Source organism: Nycticebus coucang, chromosome 4 (genome assembly GCF_027406575.1).
Source record: "Nycticebus coucang isolate mNycCou1 chromosome 4, mNycCou1.pri, whole genome shotgun sequence".
Classification (NCBI taxonomy): Eukaryota; Metazoa; Chordata; class Mammalia; order Primates; family Lorisidae; genus Nycticebus; species Nycticebus coucang.
This window is the reverse complement of record NC_069783.1, coordinates 22,200,483-22,217,583: the sequence shown is the minus strand read 5'-3', so window position 1 is coordinate 22,217,583 and position 17,101 is coordinate 22,200,483. Positions and strand designations below refer to the sequence as shown.

The 17,101-nt window shown below is 38.5% G+C and overlaps 2 protein-coding genes across 4 annotated transcripts in view; both read left to right on the top strand.

Annotated features, from left to right (window-relative positions):
- The window catches only part of ATAD2B (ATPase family AAA domain containing 2B), a 176,979-nt gene that overhangs the window by 44,917 nt on the left and 114,961 nt on the right, over positions 1-17,101 (top strand). For 2 of the 3 annotated variants that reach the window (XM_053588597.1, XM_053588596.1), the window contains exons 9-11: positions 6,654-6,752; positions 9,427-9,538; positions 14,880-14,995. In XM_053588597.1, coding sequence (XP_053444572.1) covers positions 6,654-6,752; positions 9,427-9,538; positions 14,880-14,995 — 327 coding nt within the window. The remainder of the gene's footprint in view (positions 1-6,653; positions 6,753-9,426; positions 9,539-14,879; positions 14,996-17,101) is intronic. The other variant, XM_053588598.1, reaches the window with a different exon arrangement.
- LOC128583935 (zinc finger CCCH domain-containing protein 8-like) lies at positions 13,030-14,656 on the top strand. The gene is made up of 2 exons (XM_053588599.1): positions 13,030-13,137; positions 13,187-14,656. Exons 1-2 carry the CDS (start codon positions 13,061-13,063, stop codon positions 14,031-14,033), a joined length of 924 nt encoding a protein of 307 aa, XP_053444574.1. The 5' UTR covers positions 13,030-13,060; the 3' UTR covers positions 14,034-14,656.

The window sequence follows — 17,101 nt, the reverse complement described above, 5'->3', positions numbered from 1 at the left end:
AAAAGTTTGAAAGATAATCACAAGCCATCAAAATGTGCATTTGAGAGAATGAGGATGTACCTTCAGAATAAAAAAAAAAAAAATGTCAACGTGAAATGTCAGAGATCTCAACTATCAAATTGAGTACTTAAGGAAGGGGTGTCCGATCTGCGGACCGCAAGCATGTGTCCCCAGATGTATGTGATGTAGCCCAACACAAAATCATAGACTTTAGGAGATGGCATTAGGAGATGTTTTTGTGATTTATTTTTGTGGAACTCGACTGTGCAGTTCTTGAGCGTGAACTTCTCAGACAGTGTTGTGTTGAGGTGTCACATAAAGTAAATGTAAGTACACTCTTGCTCTTTGTTCGCATGTGTGGCTTTACTTACACTACAGTGTGTGATTTCCAGTGGGTTATTTTCCAAGCACAGTCGAATATACCACTATCAGATGTTACATGTGCTCATGGTGACTTGGCGAGGCAGGCAATTATTGATAATATTTCAACCTACCATTGCAACTTTAGGCGTTTAATGTTATTTAGAAATCAGGTGATGGGTGGTGCCTGTGGCTCAAAGGAGTAGGGAGCTGGCCCCATATACAGAGGTGGCGGGTTCAAACCCAGCCCCGGCCAAAAACTGCAAAAAAAAAAGAAAGAAATCAGGTGACTATTAATAGTTTTTGATTATTAAGGGTGCTTCCACATCTCCGGGGCACTGCACCCATTGCCCACTATGCTTTACAATCAGTCCTCTGCCTCACCCTGCATTGGCAGCTGACATGTGGAATGGCGCAAATCTTGCTTTCTATTTTCCTGTCAATTAATTTTCATAATAAAAGTAAATATAGTTCCTTATTTGTTATTTTTTTAATCACAGCATGGCTTCTACAATGTCTTAAAAGAGAACAGAATCCTAAAAAAGTAAAATTACAAATGAAGGAAGATTATTCAGTCAAAAGTGGACAGATGACTACTTTGTTGTCAAAGCAAATAATAAGGCATGCTGCTTAATTTGAAGGGAATTTGTGCACAAAGTTTTCAAAGACTATAATTTGAAGAGGCATTATATAAAAAACATGCTGCCAAATTTGATGTGTATGAAAAAAATTGTGTCACAAGGACAAAATAGAACTGAAAAAAGGTCTGTCTTAACAAAAATATTTGTAAAAAGGTGCAACTCAAATGAATTCTTTTTTTTTTTTTTTTTTTTTTTTGAGACAGAACCTTAAGCTGTCACCCTGGGTATAGTGCCGTGGCATCACAGCTCACAGCAAACTTCAACTCCTGGGCTCAAGTGACTCTCCTGCCTCTGCCTCCCAAGTAGCTGGGATTACAGGCGCCCGCCACAACGCCTGGCTATTTTTCAGTTGCAGCCATCGTTGTTTTTTGGCAGGCCCAGGCTGGATTTGAACCCGCCAGGTCAGGTGTATGTGGCTGGCGCCGTAGCTGCTTGAGCTACAGGCACTGAGCCACTCAAATGGATTCTATAGTAAAAGCTAGTTATGTGTTTTTTTACAACTGCATTTATTTATTTATTTATTTTGCAGTTTTTGGCTGGGGCTGGGTTTGAACCCGCCACCTCCTGCATATGGGGCCAGTGCCCTACCCCTTTGAGCCACAGGCACTGTCCTATAAGCATATTTAATGGCAAAAAATCAAAAGCCATTTACTAATGGTGAGTTATTAAGCAATATATGGATAGAATGGCAGATATAATTTTGCCCTGGTAAGAGTTTTTTTTTGCGATAGGGTCTCACTTTATCACACTCAGAAAAGTGCTGTGGCATCACAGCTCACAGCATCTTCCAGCTGTTGGGCTTAAGCGATTCTCTTGCCTCTGCCTCCCCACCACAATGCCTGGCTACTTTTTGGTTGTAGTTGTCATTGTTGTTTGGCAGGCCTGGGCTGGATTTGAACCTGCCAGCTTTGGTATATGTGGCTGGCACCTTAGCTGCTTGAGCTACAGGCACCGAGCCTGGACAATCTATTGAAGGAAATTTGGAGAGTAAAGCTGCTAATTTTAAATTTTAACACATATGCTTTGTGGATAAATGGTAGACGCATACTACAAGTTCAGCTTGACATTTTTATTAGAGGTATTGATGATGAATGTAATGTCACTGAAGAAATGGCTTTTTTTGTATCTTCTTTAAAAGCTACAACTAAATCGAGATTTGAAGCAGTGAAAAATATGTTAAAGCGATTTTCCTTGTCTATTGTCAACATACCTTGTATAGTTACTGATGGTGCCTGGGTGGCAGTAGGCAATAGAGAGGTCTTAATATAATTAATAGAAGATGATGCAATTGCTGCCCCAAACTCAAATTTGATGAAGTATCATTGCATAGTACATCAAGATAATTTATGCACAGAAGATTTTTGAATGGATAACATCATGCAAATCATCATCAAGGATGTGACGTTCATAAAGGCCAAGGGATTGAGTCATCGCCAATTCTAGGAATTCCTTAAAAGTATTGATGCTGACTATGGCAACGTCATTTAATGTTTGGCAGCAAGGTGGCTAAGTCGAGGCCAAATGTTGAAAAGACTTTATGATTTATGACATGTTATCAAGTCATTTATTATATCAAAATCCTACTTTGTGCCATAATTTGACAATGAAAATGGGCTTACAGATTTAGTATTTTTAATGAATTTCACTGCTCATTCAAATGAGTTAAACATGAGCCTTTAAGGTGAAAAAAACCAATACACTGTTTCAAACCATAACAGTATTCCAAACGAAACTGAAATTATGGCAAACTCAAATTAATGAAAACAATTTTGTGCATTTTGTGCTGACTAGACATTTTGGATAAACACAGTCCTGTGAACAATGAAAATAATGTAGCCTTGCTTTTGATTTGATGCTGCAAGAATTTGAAAACAGATTTCAAGATTTCTGGGAAAATAATGAGTATTTTGGTACCTTTGCAACTCTGTTTTCAGTCCACATAAATATGCTACCTGCCAATTTTCAAAGGGAATGGCATAGTGCTGCAGTCTGATATTTAACTTAAAATTTTGGTCATGTCACTTTACTGGACTTTTATAGGTACTTCCTTGCTTCTCAGTCACACCTCATTCATGTCACTTTTGACAGCACCTACATTTGTGAGTAACTATTTTCAAGAATGAAGCACATTAAGAGTAAAATTAGGACTAAAATGTCTGATGAACACCTTGAACTCAGAATTGCAAATAAGTTCCATCAGACTAGATATTGATGCATTAGTTTCTCAAATACAATGTCAAATATTCCACTAGTTTTATGTTGCCCACTTTTATAATAAAAAATATTCAAAACCCCCCAAAGAAGCTGGATGTAGCAGCTCACACCTGTAATCCTAGCACTTGGGAAGTTGAGGTGGATGTATTGCCTGAGCTCACAAGTTCGAGACCAGCCTGAGCTGGTCTCATTATCTAAAGAGACCAAGACTTCATTATCTAAAAATAGGTAGGTGTTGTGGTGGGCACCCTGTAGTCAGCTACTCAAAGGAAAAAACAAAAAACAAAGATATTTTATTACTTAGACACGTACATTTTCTGTATTAGTGATCGCAAACTTGGGACCTACTCAGTGATTTTAAAGACTTTCTCAACGGGCTGCTGTGTAATTAGGATATATTTTTTTGAGACAGAATCTCATTTTGTCACCCTCAGTAGAGTGCCCTAGCGTCTCCAGGCTACCTCCAACTCTTGGGCTTAAGTGGTTTTCTTGCCTCAGCCTCCTAAGGAGCTGGGACTACAGGTGCCTGCCACAATGCCCAGCTATTTTTAGAGATGAGGTCTTGCTCTTGCTCAGGCTGGTCTTGAACCTGTATGCTCAGGCAGTCCACTCACCTTGGCCTCCCAGCATAATTAGGATTTTTATGTGAGGATGTTTTTGCTTTTCTGTGGTGGTGGCTATTACAAAAATTATGTACAGAATTTTTTGTTGTTGTTGTTCATCAGCATTTGTTAGTGTTTGTGTATTTAATGTGTGGCTCAAGACAACTCTTTTTTTTTTTTTTTGTGGTTTTTGGCTGGGGCTGGGTTTGAACCCGCCACCTCCAGCATATGGGACTGGCGCCCTACTCCTTGAGCCACAGGCGCCGCCCAACTCTTTATTTTATTTTATTTCATTTTTATTAAGTCAAATACACATAGATCATGAATATATTTATGTGTATATGGGGTACAATGTATTGATTTTTTTTTTTTATACCCAAGACAACTCTTTTTTTTTTTTTTTTTTTTTTGTAGAGACAGAGTCTCACTGTACCACCCTCAGGTAGAGTGCCGTGGCATCACACGGCTCACAGCAACCTCTAACTCTTGGGCTTACGCGATTCTCTTGCCTCAGCCTCCCGAGTAGCTGGGACTACAGGCGCCCGCCACAACGCCCGGCTATTTTTTTTTGTTGTTGCGGTTTGGCCGGGGCTGGGTTTGAACCCGCCACCCTCGGCATATGGGGCCGGCGCCCTACTCACTGAGCCACAGGCGCCGCCCACCCAAGACGACTCTTATTCTTCTAATGTGGCCCAGAGATGTCGAAAGGTTCGACACCCCTGACTTAAGGAAATTGGAAATTTCATACTTAACAACCTAATATATTATAGACCCAGTAAAATTTGGGAATTTTCCTGATGGGGAGGAAGAAGTAGGAGATAGGATAAATATCTAAATTGCAAAGAATGAGTTATTTGTTTCAGCAGTCTTCTTTAAGAGTTGGGGAGCATTAAATAAAAATTGTTGCGAAATGAAATGAAAGGATTTGTGTTAAGTAGCAGAAGAAATAATAGGTATTTAAGGATCTTATGGAGAGTTGTGAAAATCTGTGTTGCAAATGGGAATAGTGGGCATTGGGGTAGAATAGAGATGCCCAGATGGTGGGGTGTCTTTGAAGGTAACTTGAGTTTGAAGTAAATTAATTGACAATCATTCCAGCTTATATGATGGTGTGGATTTTCATTAGTGTGCTCAGCATTCTGTTATTGTTTGGATTGGTACAGGGTTAGAGTTTAGTAATTATAATGGTAGAAAAAGGGGGCAGAATAAGTTAGGTGGGAAGATTAAAAAGTGAATACTGTTGAGTCTGAGCGGGAGAGAAAAGTTTGCCAAGAAAGGGAGTTGATAGGTCAGGAGTAAATGGGTACCCTGGAACAGTAGGCCTTAGGTTGAGATAAAAGTTAGGAGTTTATGTTCAAAGAATAAGTCATTCAATTTTAAGATTACAGAGGTGGTGAGCAGTTCATATGGTAGCAAGACACAAAACAAGATCATGACAAATGATTTCTTTTAGTGGAGCCAATGGGAGATGGTCAAAGAACTGTGGTGGTGGTACTTGAAGCCTAGGGAGGGACAGGAGAAAAAGAAGATAGAAGGGATATTTTATAGGTAGTATGGATAGGACTCAATAAAAGTTATAATGTGGTAGGAGAAAGGGAATTTAGGGTGATTTTAAGTTTTTTTTTTTTTTTTTTTTTTTTTCAAATTACTGCTTAGTTGAACTGCTAACTAAATAAACTATTTAAAAGAAGTGATTGAAGAATTTAATTTAGGTGTTAATAACTCAGTTTGGTCATGTGGAGGGGATACAATTTGGTGGTAGTTGTAGAGGTGTTCTGAGTTATATTAATAATATAGCATTTATTAAGTATTATTTCTCCTTTGGGATGACTTTAGCCTGGTATATGTATTATCTAATCATTTCATAGTAGTTCTGACTATAACGTATTTCTTTTTCTTCTTCCAGGTATTTTATAAGAAAATTCAAACAGGGTAAAAGTGTTGTAGGGAGAAGTGAAAGCCCTTCAGAACCCTTATTTTTTTTTAGTTCTTTAAATGTCTAGGCTGTTTCTGATTTATGGGAAAGAGAATAAAAAAAAGTCAAGCTTTGGGTGGCACCCGTGGCTCAAAGGGGTAGGGCGCTGGCCCCATATGCCAGAGGTGGTGGGTTCAAACCCAGCCCCTGTCAAAAAACTACAAAAAAAAAAAGAAAAAAGTCAAGCTTTCTTCTTCTTCTTCTTTTTCTTTTTTTGAGACAGAGTCTCATTTTATTGCGCTTGCTAGAGTGCTGTGGCATCACAGCTCACAGCAACCTCCAACTCTTATTCTTCTAATGTGGCCCAGAGAAGTCAAAAGGTTCGACACCCCTGCAATTCTCTTGCCTCAGCCTCCTGAATAGTTGGGACTATAAGCACCCACCACAATGCCTGGCTATACTTTTGATGCAGTTTGGCAGGTGCCGGGTTTGAACCTGCCACCCTTGGTATATGGGGCAGTGGCCATATACCAAGTGGCCATATATGGGGCACTGAACCACAGGCACCACCCAAGCTTTTTTTTTTTTTTTTCAAGCTTTCTTTTTTAAGATTTTAATGCTATTTACAAACAATGACAAGTAGTCTCTAAATTTGGATACAAATTAAATTGGTTGCTGACTCCCTTCCTGAATTAGCCTATTTAAACATTTTATACTTCTTACTTTACATTTTTTCCTCTTTTTCTCTGCAGAACTTACCACCTATTACTTCATTAGATGTAAACTGTATGAGGGCAACAATCTTAATAAATATTTGCTGAAGGAATTTTTTGAGTTAATTATAGATGTGATGTTTATAATGTATTTTTAAAGGCCATCTGCTACTGTAATGGTTTTAAGTATTTTACCCTCTTTAAATAGGAGAAAGAAGCATGCCATTCATAGTAGTGACACGACTTCTTCTGATGAAGAACGCTTTGAAAGGAGGAAATCAAAGAGTATGGCAAGAGCAAGAAATAGGTTAGTAAATGTTTTAGTGTTATTTTCATGGTAGAAAAAAGGAAGAATAGTTTTTTTTTTGAATGACTTTCTTATCTATATTGGCATTTTGGTAAAACCGATGTTCAATACATACCCTAAAGTGATGCACAGACTTGGTTTTACATAGTAATCTTTTTTGAGACAGTTTCACTTTGTTATCCTCGGTACAGTAGTATGGCGTCATAGCTCACAGCAACCTTGAACTCTTGGGCTCAAGTGATCCTCTTGCTCACCCTTCTGAGTAGTTGGGACTACAGGCACCCAGCTGTTCTTTTTTTTTTGAGAGACGGGGTCTTGCTCTTGCTCAGGCTGGTCTCAAACTCCTGAGCTCAGGCAGTCCACCTGCCTTGGCCACCCAGAGTGCTAGGATTATAGGTGTGAGCCACTGTTCCTGACCTTTTTGATTTTTTTGAGAGACTCTTGCTCTCTCGTGCTGGCTAGGGTGTTGTGGTGCCACCATAGCTTACTCAAACTCTTGGGCCCAAGTGATCCAGTTCTAAGTAGCTTAGACTATATGCACATGCCACCACACCTGGCTACTTTTCTTTATTTTTAGTAGAGATGGGGTCTCATTCTTGCTCAGGTTGGTCTCAAACTCCAGAGCTCAAGCGATCCTCCTGCTTCAGGAGCCACTGTGCCTAGCCTTTTTAGTAATTCTTTTTTTTTGAGACAGCCTCAAGCTGTCACCCTGGGTAGAGTGTCGTGGCATCACAGCTTACATTAACCTCAAACTCTTGGGCTTAAGTGATTCTCTTGCCTCCGCCTCCCAAGTAGCTGACGCTACAGGCGCCCGCCACAATGCCCAACTATTTTTTTTTTTTTTTTTTGGTTGTAGTTGTCGTTGTTTGGCAGGCCTGGGTTGGATTTGAACCTGCCAGCTCTAGTGTATGTGGCTGGCGCCTTAGCTGCTTGAGCTACAGGCGCCAAGCCCTTATTAGTAATTCTTAAAATAGAAATCTAACCTTGGGAAAGTGTTCCAAAATTACTTAGTCTGTAAGTACTTATAGTAAAATAATATGTGGAGAGGTAAACAAAGAGCCAAGGGAAAGAGAGAGGTCAGTCAGTCTAAAGTGGTAGCATCTGTCTTGTCTTCTGTACTTCCTCTGTAATCCAAGCCCATTTAATGAGGGTTATTTTAGGTATTTATAATGATTACAGTATAGCAGTTGAGTAAGGTAGGATTTCTGTGGTTTCTTTTTTTTTTTTTTTTGGCCAGGGCTGGGTTTGAACCCACCACCTCCAGCATATGGGACTGGCGCCCTATTCCTTGAGCCACAGGCGCCGCCCAAGTAAGGTAGGATTTCTAATAGAGTTATTTCAGGAGCCCTTGGATTGTAATAGAAAAAATTTGTTTTAACGTTGGTTAAATAAGTGCCTCTGGTGATATTTACCTAACCAGAGTAAAGGACTGAGTACTACGTGGATCACTAAAACCTCAAAGAATTTTCACCAGGGGAGAGAATCTCTGTTTGTCTAAGAAATAATCATAGTGTTAGGTTATACATCTATTGTAGAAATACCAAGTTTTCAGTTAGTGGTTCTTGGAAATAACATTGGGTTGTTGTATACTGTATGTTAAAAAGAACTATTTTTGGCTGGCATTGTGGTTCACACCTCTCAGTGTGGAGAGGCTGCGGTGGGAGAATCACTTGAAGCCACAAGTTCAAGACCAACCTGAGCAAGAGGGAGACCCTGTTTCTACAAAAAATAGAAAAATTAGCTGGGGATGGTGGAGTGTGCCTATGGTTCCAACTACTTGGAGACTGAGGCAGGAGGACTGCTTTAGCCCAGGACTTTTAAGTTGCTGTAAGCTATGATTATGCCACTGTAATCCATCCTAATGACAGAGTAAGACCCGCATCAGAAAAAAAAGAAAAAGGAAGTATATATGTAGCTTATATTTACTTAGACTATAATAAAATTAAATAATGTAGTATAATATTTTAGGTAGCTGGAGTTCTCTTTCAAGGTACTTACAGGATAAAGCTTATTTCTTTTTTGTAGAGACAGAGTCTCACTTTATGGCCCTCGGTAAAGTGTCGTGGCATCACAGCTCACAGCAACCTCCACCTCCTGGGCTTAAGCGATTCTCTTGCCTCAGCCTCCCAAGTAGCTGGGACTACAGGCGCCCGCCACAACCCCCGGCTATTTTTTTTAGTTGCAGGTCAGCCAGGGCCGGGTTTGAACCCGCCACCCTTGGTATATGGGGCCGGTGCCCTACCGATTGAGCCACAGGCGCCGCCCGAGGATAAAGCTTATTTCTTAGACTGTGACCTAAAATTGGGTTCCTTTGAACAAAAGGGAAAGAGAAGTTTTTCAGTCATGCAAACTGTGTAGATATGTCCAAGTTTTGAGGCTAAATTTAAGTATTATAGTAAAGCTTGATCTTACTACAGTATCTATAGAGCTATTTTTATTGTGTAGTTGTATAATACAGGATATCAGGTGTAAGATTTCCTATATTGGAATAGATTGGGCTCTTTGGGCAAACATTAATTAATTGTTTGTTTTATCTAATGAATAACTATTTTTGTTCAGTTAAAGAATTTAGGAAAAGTGGTTTCAAAATATGAAATCCTTTGATGTCATTTTCTGGGTTATGAGAAAAAAAGATTAAAATGTATTGTTTTACTCACATTTTTATAAATTTCAGATGTTTGCCTATGAACTTCAGAGCAGAAGACTTAGCTAGTGGTATTCTTCGAGAACGGGTGAAAGTGGGTGCAAGCTTGGCTGATGTTGATCCAATGAACATTGATAAATCAGTAAGTTTTGTAAATGTTTTTCCAGAAGCATTTTTTTCGTTTTGTATTTTTACTTGTTTCTAAATCAGACTGTGATAAAAGTAGCAAATTCATATACAACCAATAATTAATGTTTTGATATGTATGTTTACATGTGGTACTTAAGTTTTTCCATTTCAATGTCACTAGAATCTATATAACAAGTAGGGAATGAGGCCGAGAAGATTATGAGAGGTAAGGCACCATAAACCATGATACATAATGGGCTATTGTTGAAACTACTTAATCTCATGATCAGATTTATAGATCTGGCTATAAACTCAGGCTATGATGTAGTTAGAAAGAAAGGCTGGCGTTAGACTGGTTTGGATGTCATTGCATTCCAATAATCTGGAGTAGTGGTCATGAGAGAAAGTAGGATAATGTTAAAAAGAAGTAGGTGGATTTGAGAGAATTGAGGATTGAATTCAGATTTGACAGAATTTGGTGAATTAGTTGCTCTTGGGGAATGAGAGCGAGAAACAAATTAAGGGTATTACTCAAATGTTTAGCTTAAGTGACTAGGTAGATAATGGATGAATGGTTTCCATTCTCTGAGCAGGGAACATAAGAAGAACGTTGTTTTGAGGTGGGAAGATGATTTAATTCATTGTAGGCATGTTTTAGGTGTCTGTGGTATTTAACAAGTAGAGGTAACTTGTAGGCAATAATTTATTTACTTTGGGCATTAAGCAGAAGTATCTGGGATAGAAATTCACATATGGTCATCAATATAAAGATTGTTAGGGGTAACTATGGAAAATGGATAATCATGTCCAGGGAAGGTATCTAGTGTGAAAAGAGACTAAGATTCAGTGGACATGGTAGATTCTTTCTCACTGTTAATATATCTTATTTGGGGGGGGATACTTTGGAATAGAGGTGCCCAACTCCTGGGGCACATTGGAAGAATAAGAGTTGTCTTGGGCTACACGTTAAATACACAAACACTAACAAAAGCTGATTAGCAAAAAACAGGTCCATATATACCTTTTGTGATATCTGATACCATCGATAAGCATAAGAAAGTCCTTACAAAATAAGCATATGGCCCATGGGCCACAAGGTTGGGCACCTCTGCTTTGGAATGAGGTTAATTGTAAAACCGAGAACTTGGGCCAGGCGTGGTGGCTCACACCTGTAATGCTAGCACTCTGGGAGGTTGAGGTGGGTGGATTGCCTGAGCTCAACAGGTTTGAGACCAGCCTGAGCCAGAGTGAGACCCCATCTCTACAAATATCGGGTGCCTATAATACCAGCTACTTGGGAGGCTGAGATAAGATTATTGCTGGAGTCCAAGAGTTTGAGAGTTAGAGGTTGCTGTGAGCTGTGACCCTACAGCATTCTACCAGGGGTAGTAACCAAGTGAGACTCTGTTTCAACAACAACAAAAAAAATCAAGGATACACTTGGTATGTTTCCCTTAAGACTCTGAACACCACATAGTTCAACTGATCCTCATATAAAGTTTAAAGGAAGTATTAGAGTTGCATATGTATTTGTATATGAAATTTTAACATCTCTAAACTGAACTAATAGAGGAAATGTTTACCTTATTAATGCGAGCCTAAGGACTTTCAGAGTATTAAATATGCCCAGAATTCCATTTCTGATAGTATGTTTTCTCAGAGGACTTTACCTAATTTTTTTTTTTTTTTAGAGACAGGGTCTTGCTATGTTGCTCAGGTTGGAGTGCAGTGGGTATTCACAGGTGTGATCCCACTACTGTTCAGCAGGGGAGTTTTGACCCTAATGATCATTGCTTATTTCGTTTACTAGCACTTTACTCTCTTGAATCTTGTTAACATTAGATATCTCTGCCAGTCATTAGAATAACTTATTCATTTAAAATTTGATAGAATATTTAAGAAAATTTAGCTTCTTTTAAAATATTTCTGTTATTGGGCGGCGCCTGTGGCTCAGTCAGTAAGGCGCCGGCCCCATATACCGAGGGTGGCAGGTTCAAACCTGGCCCCGGCCAAACTGCAACCAAAAAATAGCCGGGCGTTGAACTGGCGGGCGCCTGTAGTCCCAGCTACTTGGGAGGCTGAGGCAAGAGAATCGCTTAAGCCCAGGAGTTGGAGGTTGCTGTGAGCTGTGTGAGGCCATGGCACTCTACCGAGGGCCATAAAGTGAGACTCTGTCTCTACAAAAAAAAAAAAAAAATATTTCTGTTATTTAACTTGTGACATTTTTCGGGTTTACTTAAGCTTTTGTTGTTATACTAACATATTATAAGACATTTTCAAGTACCATAACAGAACAAAGAAGCAGAAAAAGAGATCTTCCATAAACCAATAGTCAGAGGCAATCATTTTTAACGTTTTGGCAAAATATCCTTCAAGCAGTTTTTGCTTTACTTTTTTTTCTTTACAAAGTCTTTTAGTTGCTTAAGCTATTGTGGGAGGAAGAATTTTTGTTCTTCCTTGTGGTAGAGCAATGTTTCTGAAACCATTTTTTCATTGTTGTCCTGTGAGGAGAAAGATTAAAATTCTCTTTAACTAGAGAAGTTAAATATTAAATATTAATAAAATTTCATCAGGTGAGGTTGAGCTTTGGAGGGCCACAAACCATTGTAATAGGTAAGATTTTCTTGCCCTACCTCTGAACTAAATTTTGCCTCTGTAGGGAAGATATTGCCCTTTCGTGAATGCATATACAAAATATATGTATTTTAAAAGTCATTAAACTGTTAGAGTATGAATATAATATAACATCTCCATTAAAGTGTTAAGTTGGGCATTGATTTTGGTCTTGAGTTACTAAACTAGATTAAAGGATGATAGCTTAATTTGCCTCAACTCAAATATAAACTTGAATTTTATTGTTGACTTTATTTTTGTTTTTTATTTTTTAGAGACAGAGTCTCACATTGTCGCCCTCCATGAGTGCTGTGGCATCACAGTTCACAGCAACCTCCAGCTCTTGGGCTTAGGCAGTTCTCTTGCCTTAGTCTCTCAAGTAGCTGGGACTACAGGTGCCTGTCACAACACCCGGCTATTTTTTTCTTGCAGTTTGGCTGGGGCCGGGTTTGAACCCACCACCCTTGGTATATGGGGCCAGTGCCCTACTCACTGAGCCACAGGCGCTGCCCTGACTTTATTTTTTTATACTTATTTCTAGTTGTGTTTAAAAGCTCCTGCTGGAACAGGGTGGAATGTGGCAGCTAAAGAGATTCTTCTACCTTGGGCTCTGGGCGGGGACTATATGAAGCCTGTCCCTCTGGATCCTGGACTTACTTAAAGGCTTTGAGTGAGAGGAATTGTGTAGGAGGGTGGAATTGATAATTCAGATTTATGTTTTATGTCTAAAACCGAGGATATAATGCTATGTGTCACATAGATTAAACAATCTGGGAATCAGAAAAAAAAAAAAAAGCTCCTGCTGAAGCTTATATCTCTGAATTATAAGACTATTTCATAATGTTTAAAATTCTATAAAACAGGCTGGGGTGGTTTACTTTGTAGCGACCGGGCTCTGCAGAGGGAGGCTCCCGTCTGGGTAATGGATTTTGAGAATCTTTTCTCAAAACCCCCCAACCCCGCCCTCGGCAAAAAAACGGCCACGGATTCTGGCGAAAGATGGGAAAACTGAGGCACGGAGATGTTAAATAACCTGCCAGGATTGCACAGTAATCGATGATGAAATAGATGATACAGAAGTTGAAGAAACACAAGAAAAGAAAATAAAGTTGGAAGTTAATCTGGAATGTGAACAAATTCCCAAAAAATTTAGGCACTTCAGAAACTCAACATCATCAAAGAATTTGCTACATAGAAAATCAAGAAGTAAGGACTATGATGTATATAGTGATGATGATGTCTGCAATCAGGAGTCAGAAGATAATTTTGCCAAAGAACTTCAACAGTATATACAAGCTAAAGAAATGGCGAATGCTGCTCAACCTCTGCCATTTTCTGAAGAATCTATGAAGAAAGAGGGAGCAAAAGATACCCAGCAAGCTGCTAAACAAAAAAATAAAACTATTAAAGCTGATCACAAGAGTAATAATAAAAAGAAGAAAATGAAACGAAAATGGCCTGGCCCTGGAAACAAAGGATCAAATGCTTCTCTGAGAAACAGTGGCTCATGGGAAAAGGATGGTAAACCTAAAGAGAAGCAGCAGCATGTGAGAATGAGTCAGGGATTCATCAACCAACATACAGTGGAATACAAAGGAAAACAAATTTGTAAATATTTTCTTGAAAGGAAATGTATTAAGGGAGACCAGTGTAAATTTGATCATGATGCAGAAATACAGAAGAAAAAGGAAATGTGCAAGTTTTATGTACAAGGATATTGTACCAGAGGTGAAAACTGTCTATATTTGCATAATGAATATCCTTGCAAGTTTTACCATACAGGAACAAAATGTTATCAGGGTGAACACTGCAAGTTTTCACATGCTCCCCTAACTGACGAAACACAGGAGCTGTTGGCTAAAGTTTTAGATGATGGAAAGAAGTCATATAAATAAAACAAACATAAAAAGCATTGTATAGATGAAGAGTGCTTATGCCTATGCCTGTCCAAGACTGGTAATTTGGAGTAGTTTACAAGAGTCTTCATTCAAGGCGCCCTCTTGTGTCATTGGGATGATGTGCAGTTTCTTTAATGGATGGGCGGGCAGAGGGCTGGTATCTAATGTATAGGAGAAGGGGTTGGCCTTCACTGAGGTGTTCGGACCATTGGAACAGGAGAGGAGCATATATGGCAGAGATGCCGGCTGACGGGTTACAGAAGTCTCTTCTGATTGATTTAGTTTTCTCAGCAAAATAGGAAGCAAGCTAAGGCTGAGTGAGATGGGTAAAGAGGTATAGGAGGTTTGAGGAGAGAAAACAGCTTAAGGAAAGCATTGGTATAAAAGATGGACCATAAAAATAGAGCTAAGATCTCTTCATGTCATTGAACACTTTCACAACATGTTTTTAATGGCTGTTCACAACTTCATTTGAGGGTTAAAATAAATTATGGTTTTATGATATTTTAAAATGAATTTCTTGTTCTTAGACTTTTTTCCATTTTTGTAGTATAATATTGTAATAAGTAAAATGGATTCTAGTTTTTCCTGTTATATATATTGTAAATAAAATTGAAAAATATCTCATGCTATACCATTCCTAAACTTGGAGTTAACTTTTCTATGTTTTTATCTCATTGTTTTGTAAACTGTAGTGAGATGATATGCTCACATAAAGTATGAACATTAGAAATGTGATGTCTTTAACACAATATTCAAATAATAAATTTTCCGAGTACAAAAAAAAAAAATTCTATAAAACATGTAATTATTTTATATCAAACTTTTATGCTTCTTTCCAAGGTGCGGTTTGATAGCATAGGTGGATTGAGCCATCATATTCATGCACTAAAGGAAATGGTTGTATTCCCACTTTTATATCCAGAAATATTTGAAAAATTTAAAATTCAGCCTCCAAGGTAAGTAATATGTTAGTTGTTCATTATTGTTATTATTATTATATTAATTTATCAAATTTTAATTGAGTAAATGATTATAATGTAAATATTTCATATATATTTATTTGATGTGTCCTAGCAATGACAATTAGGAATGAAATTTTATTATTTAGGGCTTAGAGACTTTGGAGCTAAGTGTGCTTTTGAAGTTTACATTTCAGGATTTAAAAGTGAGGCATGTACCTGCACTCAGATGTTCATAGCAGCACAATCTCCAATTGCAAACACGTGGAAACCACTCAAGTGCCCTTCAATACAAGAGTGGATTAATAAAATGTAGTATGTGTATATCATGGCGTACTACTCAGCCATAAAAAATGGTGAACCTAATACCTCTTGTATTAACCTGGATAGAATTGGAGACTTTCTTTTTTTTTTTTTTGGAGACTATTTTTCTATATGAAGTATCACAAAAATGGAAAAACAAATACCACGTACTTGATATTAAGTTGTAACTAATTGTTCAATGCTTATGTGCACATATGGAAATAACACTTATAGGAAATGAAGCAGGTAGGGTGGGGGATGGGTTAATTCACACCCAGTGGGTACAATGCATACTATCTGAGTGATGGGCACACTTCTAACTTTGACTCAAAAATGTAACCAAAATGTCTGTACTCCTGTAATACTCTAAAATTAAAAAAAAATAGAGTTCAGGCACAAGATGAGATTCTTTATGTAGTCCTTGAATGAATATACAACTGGATTGCCCAAATGGCTTTTCTTGAATTGGGTTTTCTAATAGTATGGAGTTCAATGCTATATGTTGTTTAGTTTTGGAAGCACAATTTAACTAAAGTACTTTGACTTGATGATGGGACATTTTTGAAACAGGTTGAGTTTGACAATTTATTTTTATGTTGATGTCTGATCACGAGACGGCTAGTCGTTTAACTGTTAGAAAGTTCAAAGGCTGGGTGGCGCCTGTGGCTCAGTGAGTAGGGCGCCGGCCCCATATACCAAGGGTGGTGGGTTCAAACCCAGCCCCGGCTGAACTGCAACCAAAAAATAGCTGGGTGTTGTGGCGGGCACCTGTAGTCCCAGCTGCTCGGGAGGCTGAGGCAGGAGAATTGCTGACGCCCAAGAGCTAGAGGTTGCTGTGAGTCCTGTGACATCATGGCACTCTACTGAAGGTGGTAAAGTGAGACTCTACAAAAAAAAAAAAAAAAAAAAGTTCAAAGGCTGTTTTTTTAACCTGGGAAGAAAAAGGTTGAGAAATTATGTTAAAGGAGATTGGGCAGAATAAATATTCTGCAGAGATACATGTATATATATCTATATTAGACTATTAAACTGTATGTGTATATAAATAGACTATTAAACTGATAAATGCCTGTTTTCATTGAGGAGGCACTTTTTATTCAGATTTGGTTCTAGTTTATTTTTCATATATTTAAGGATATGGAGAATCTTGCCTTTATACATTCTTGTTTTTTCTTCTTCTTCTTCTTCTTCTTTTTTTTTTTTTTTTAAAGATACAGGGTTTTGCTCTGTCATCCAGGCTGGAGCTTGGTGGTGTGATCATAGCTCATTATAATCTTGAATGTCTTGGCTCAAGTAGTCCTGTCTCAGTCAGCCAAGTACTTAGGACAACAGTGTACACCACCATGTTTAGTTAATTTTTAAAAATTTTTGTATAGACAGGGTCTTACTGTGTTGCACTGACTGGTTTGAACTCTTGGCCTAAAGTGATCCTCCCGCCTTGATCTCCCAAAGCACTGGGATTACACGTGTGTGCCACCCACCATGCCTGGCCCTCTTTATTTTTTTGATTATTTGTATATGATATTTAATTAATTAATTAATTAATTTAGACTTATTTATTGATTCAACCCTTGGTAGAGTGCCATGGCGTCACAGCTCATAGCAACCTCAAATTCTTGGGCTTAAGCAATTCTGTTGACTCAGCCTCCCAAGTAGCTGGGAGTACAGGCACCCGCCACAATGCCTGGTTATTTTCTTGTTGCAGTTGTCATTGTTGTTTTATCTGGCTTGGGCTGGGCTCTAACCCACCAGCCTGAGTGTATGTGGCTGGCGCTTGTAACCACTGCTACGGGCACTGAG

Coding starts and splice junctions, on each gene's coding strand:
- LOC128583935 (XM_053588599.1), top strand. CDS start 13,061: ATGGATTTTGAGAATCTTTTCTCAAAACCCCCCAACCCCGCCCTCGGC. Junction 13,138..13,186: donor GCCACGGATTCTGGCGAAAG/ATGGGAAAACTG, acceptor CCAGGATTGCAC/AGTAATCGATGATGAAATAG.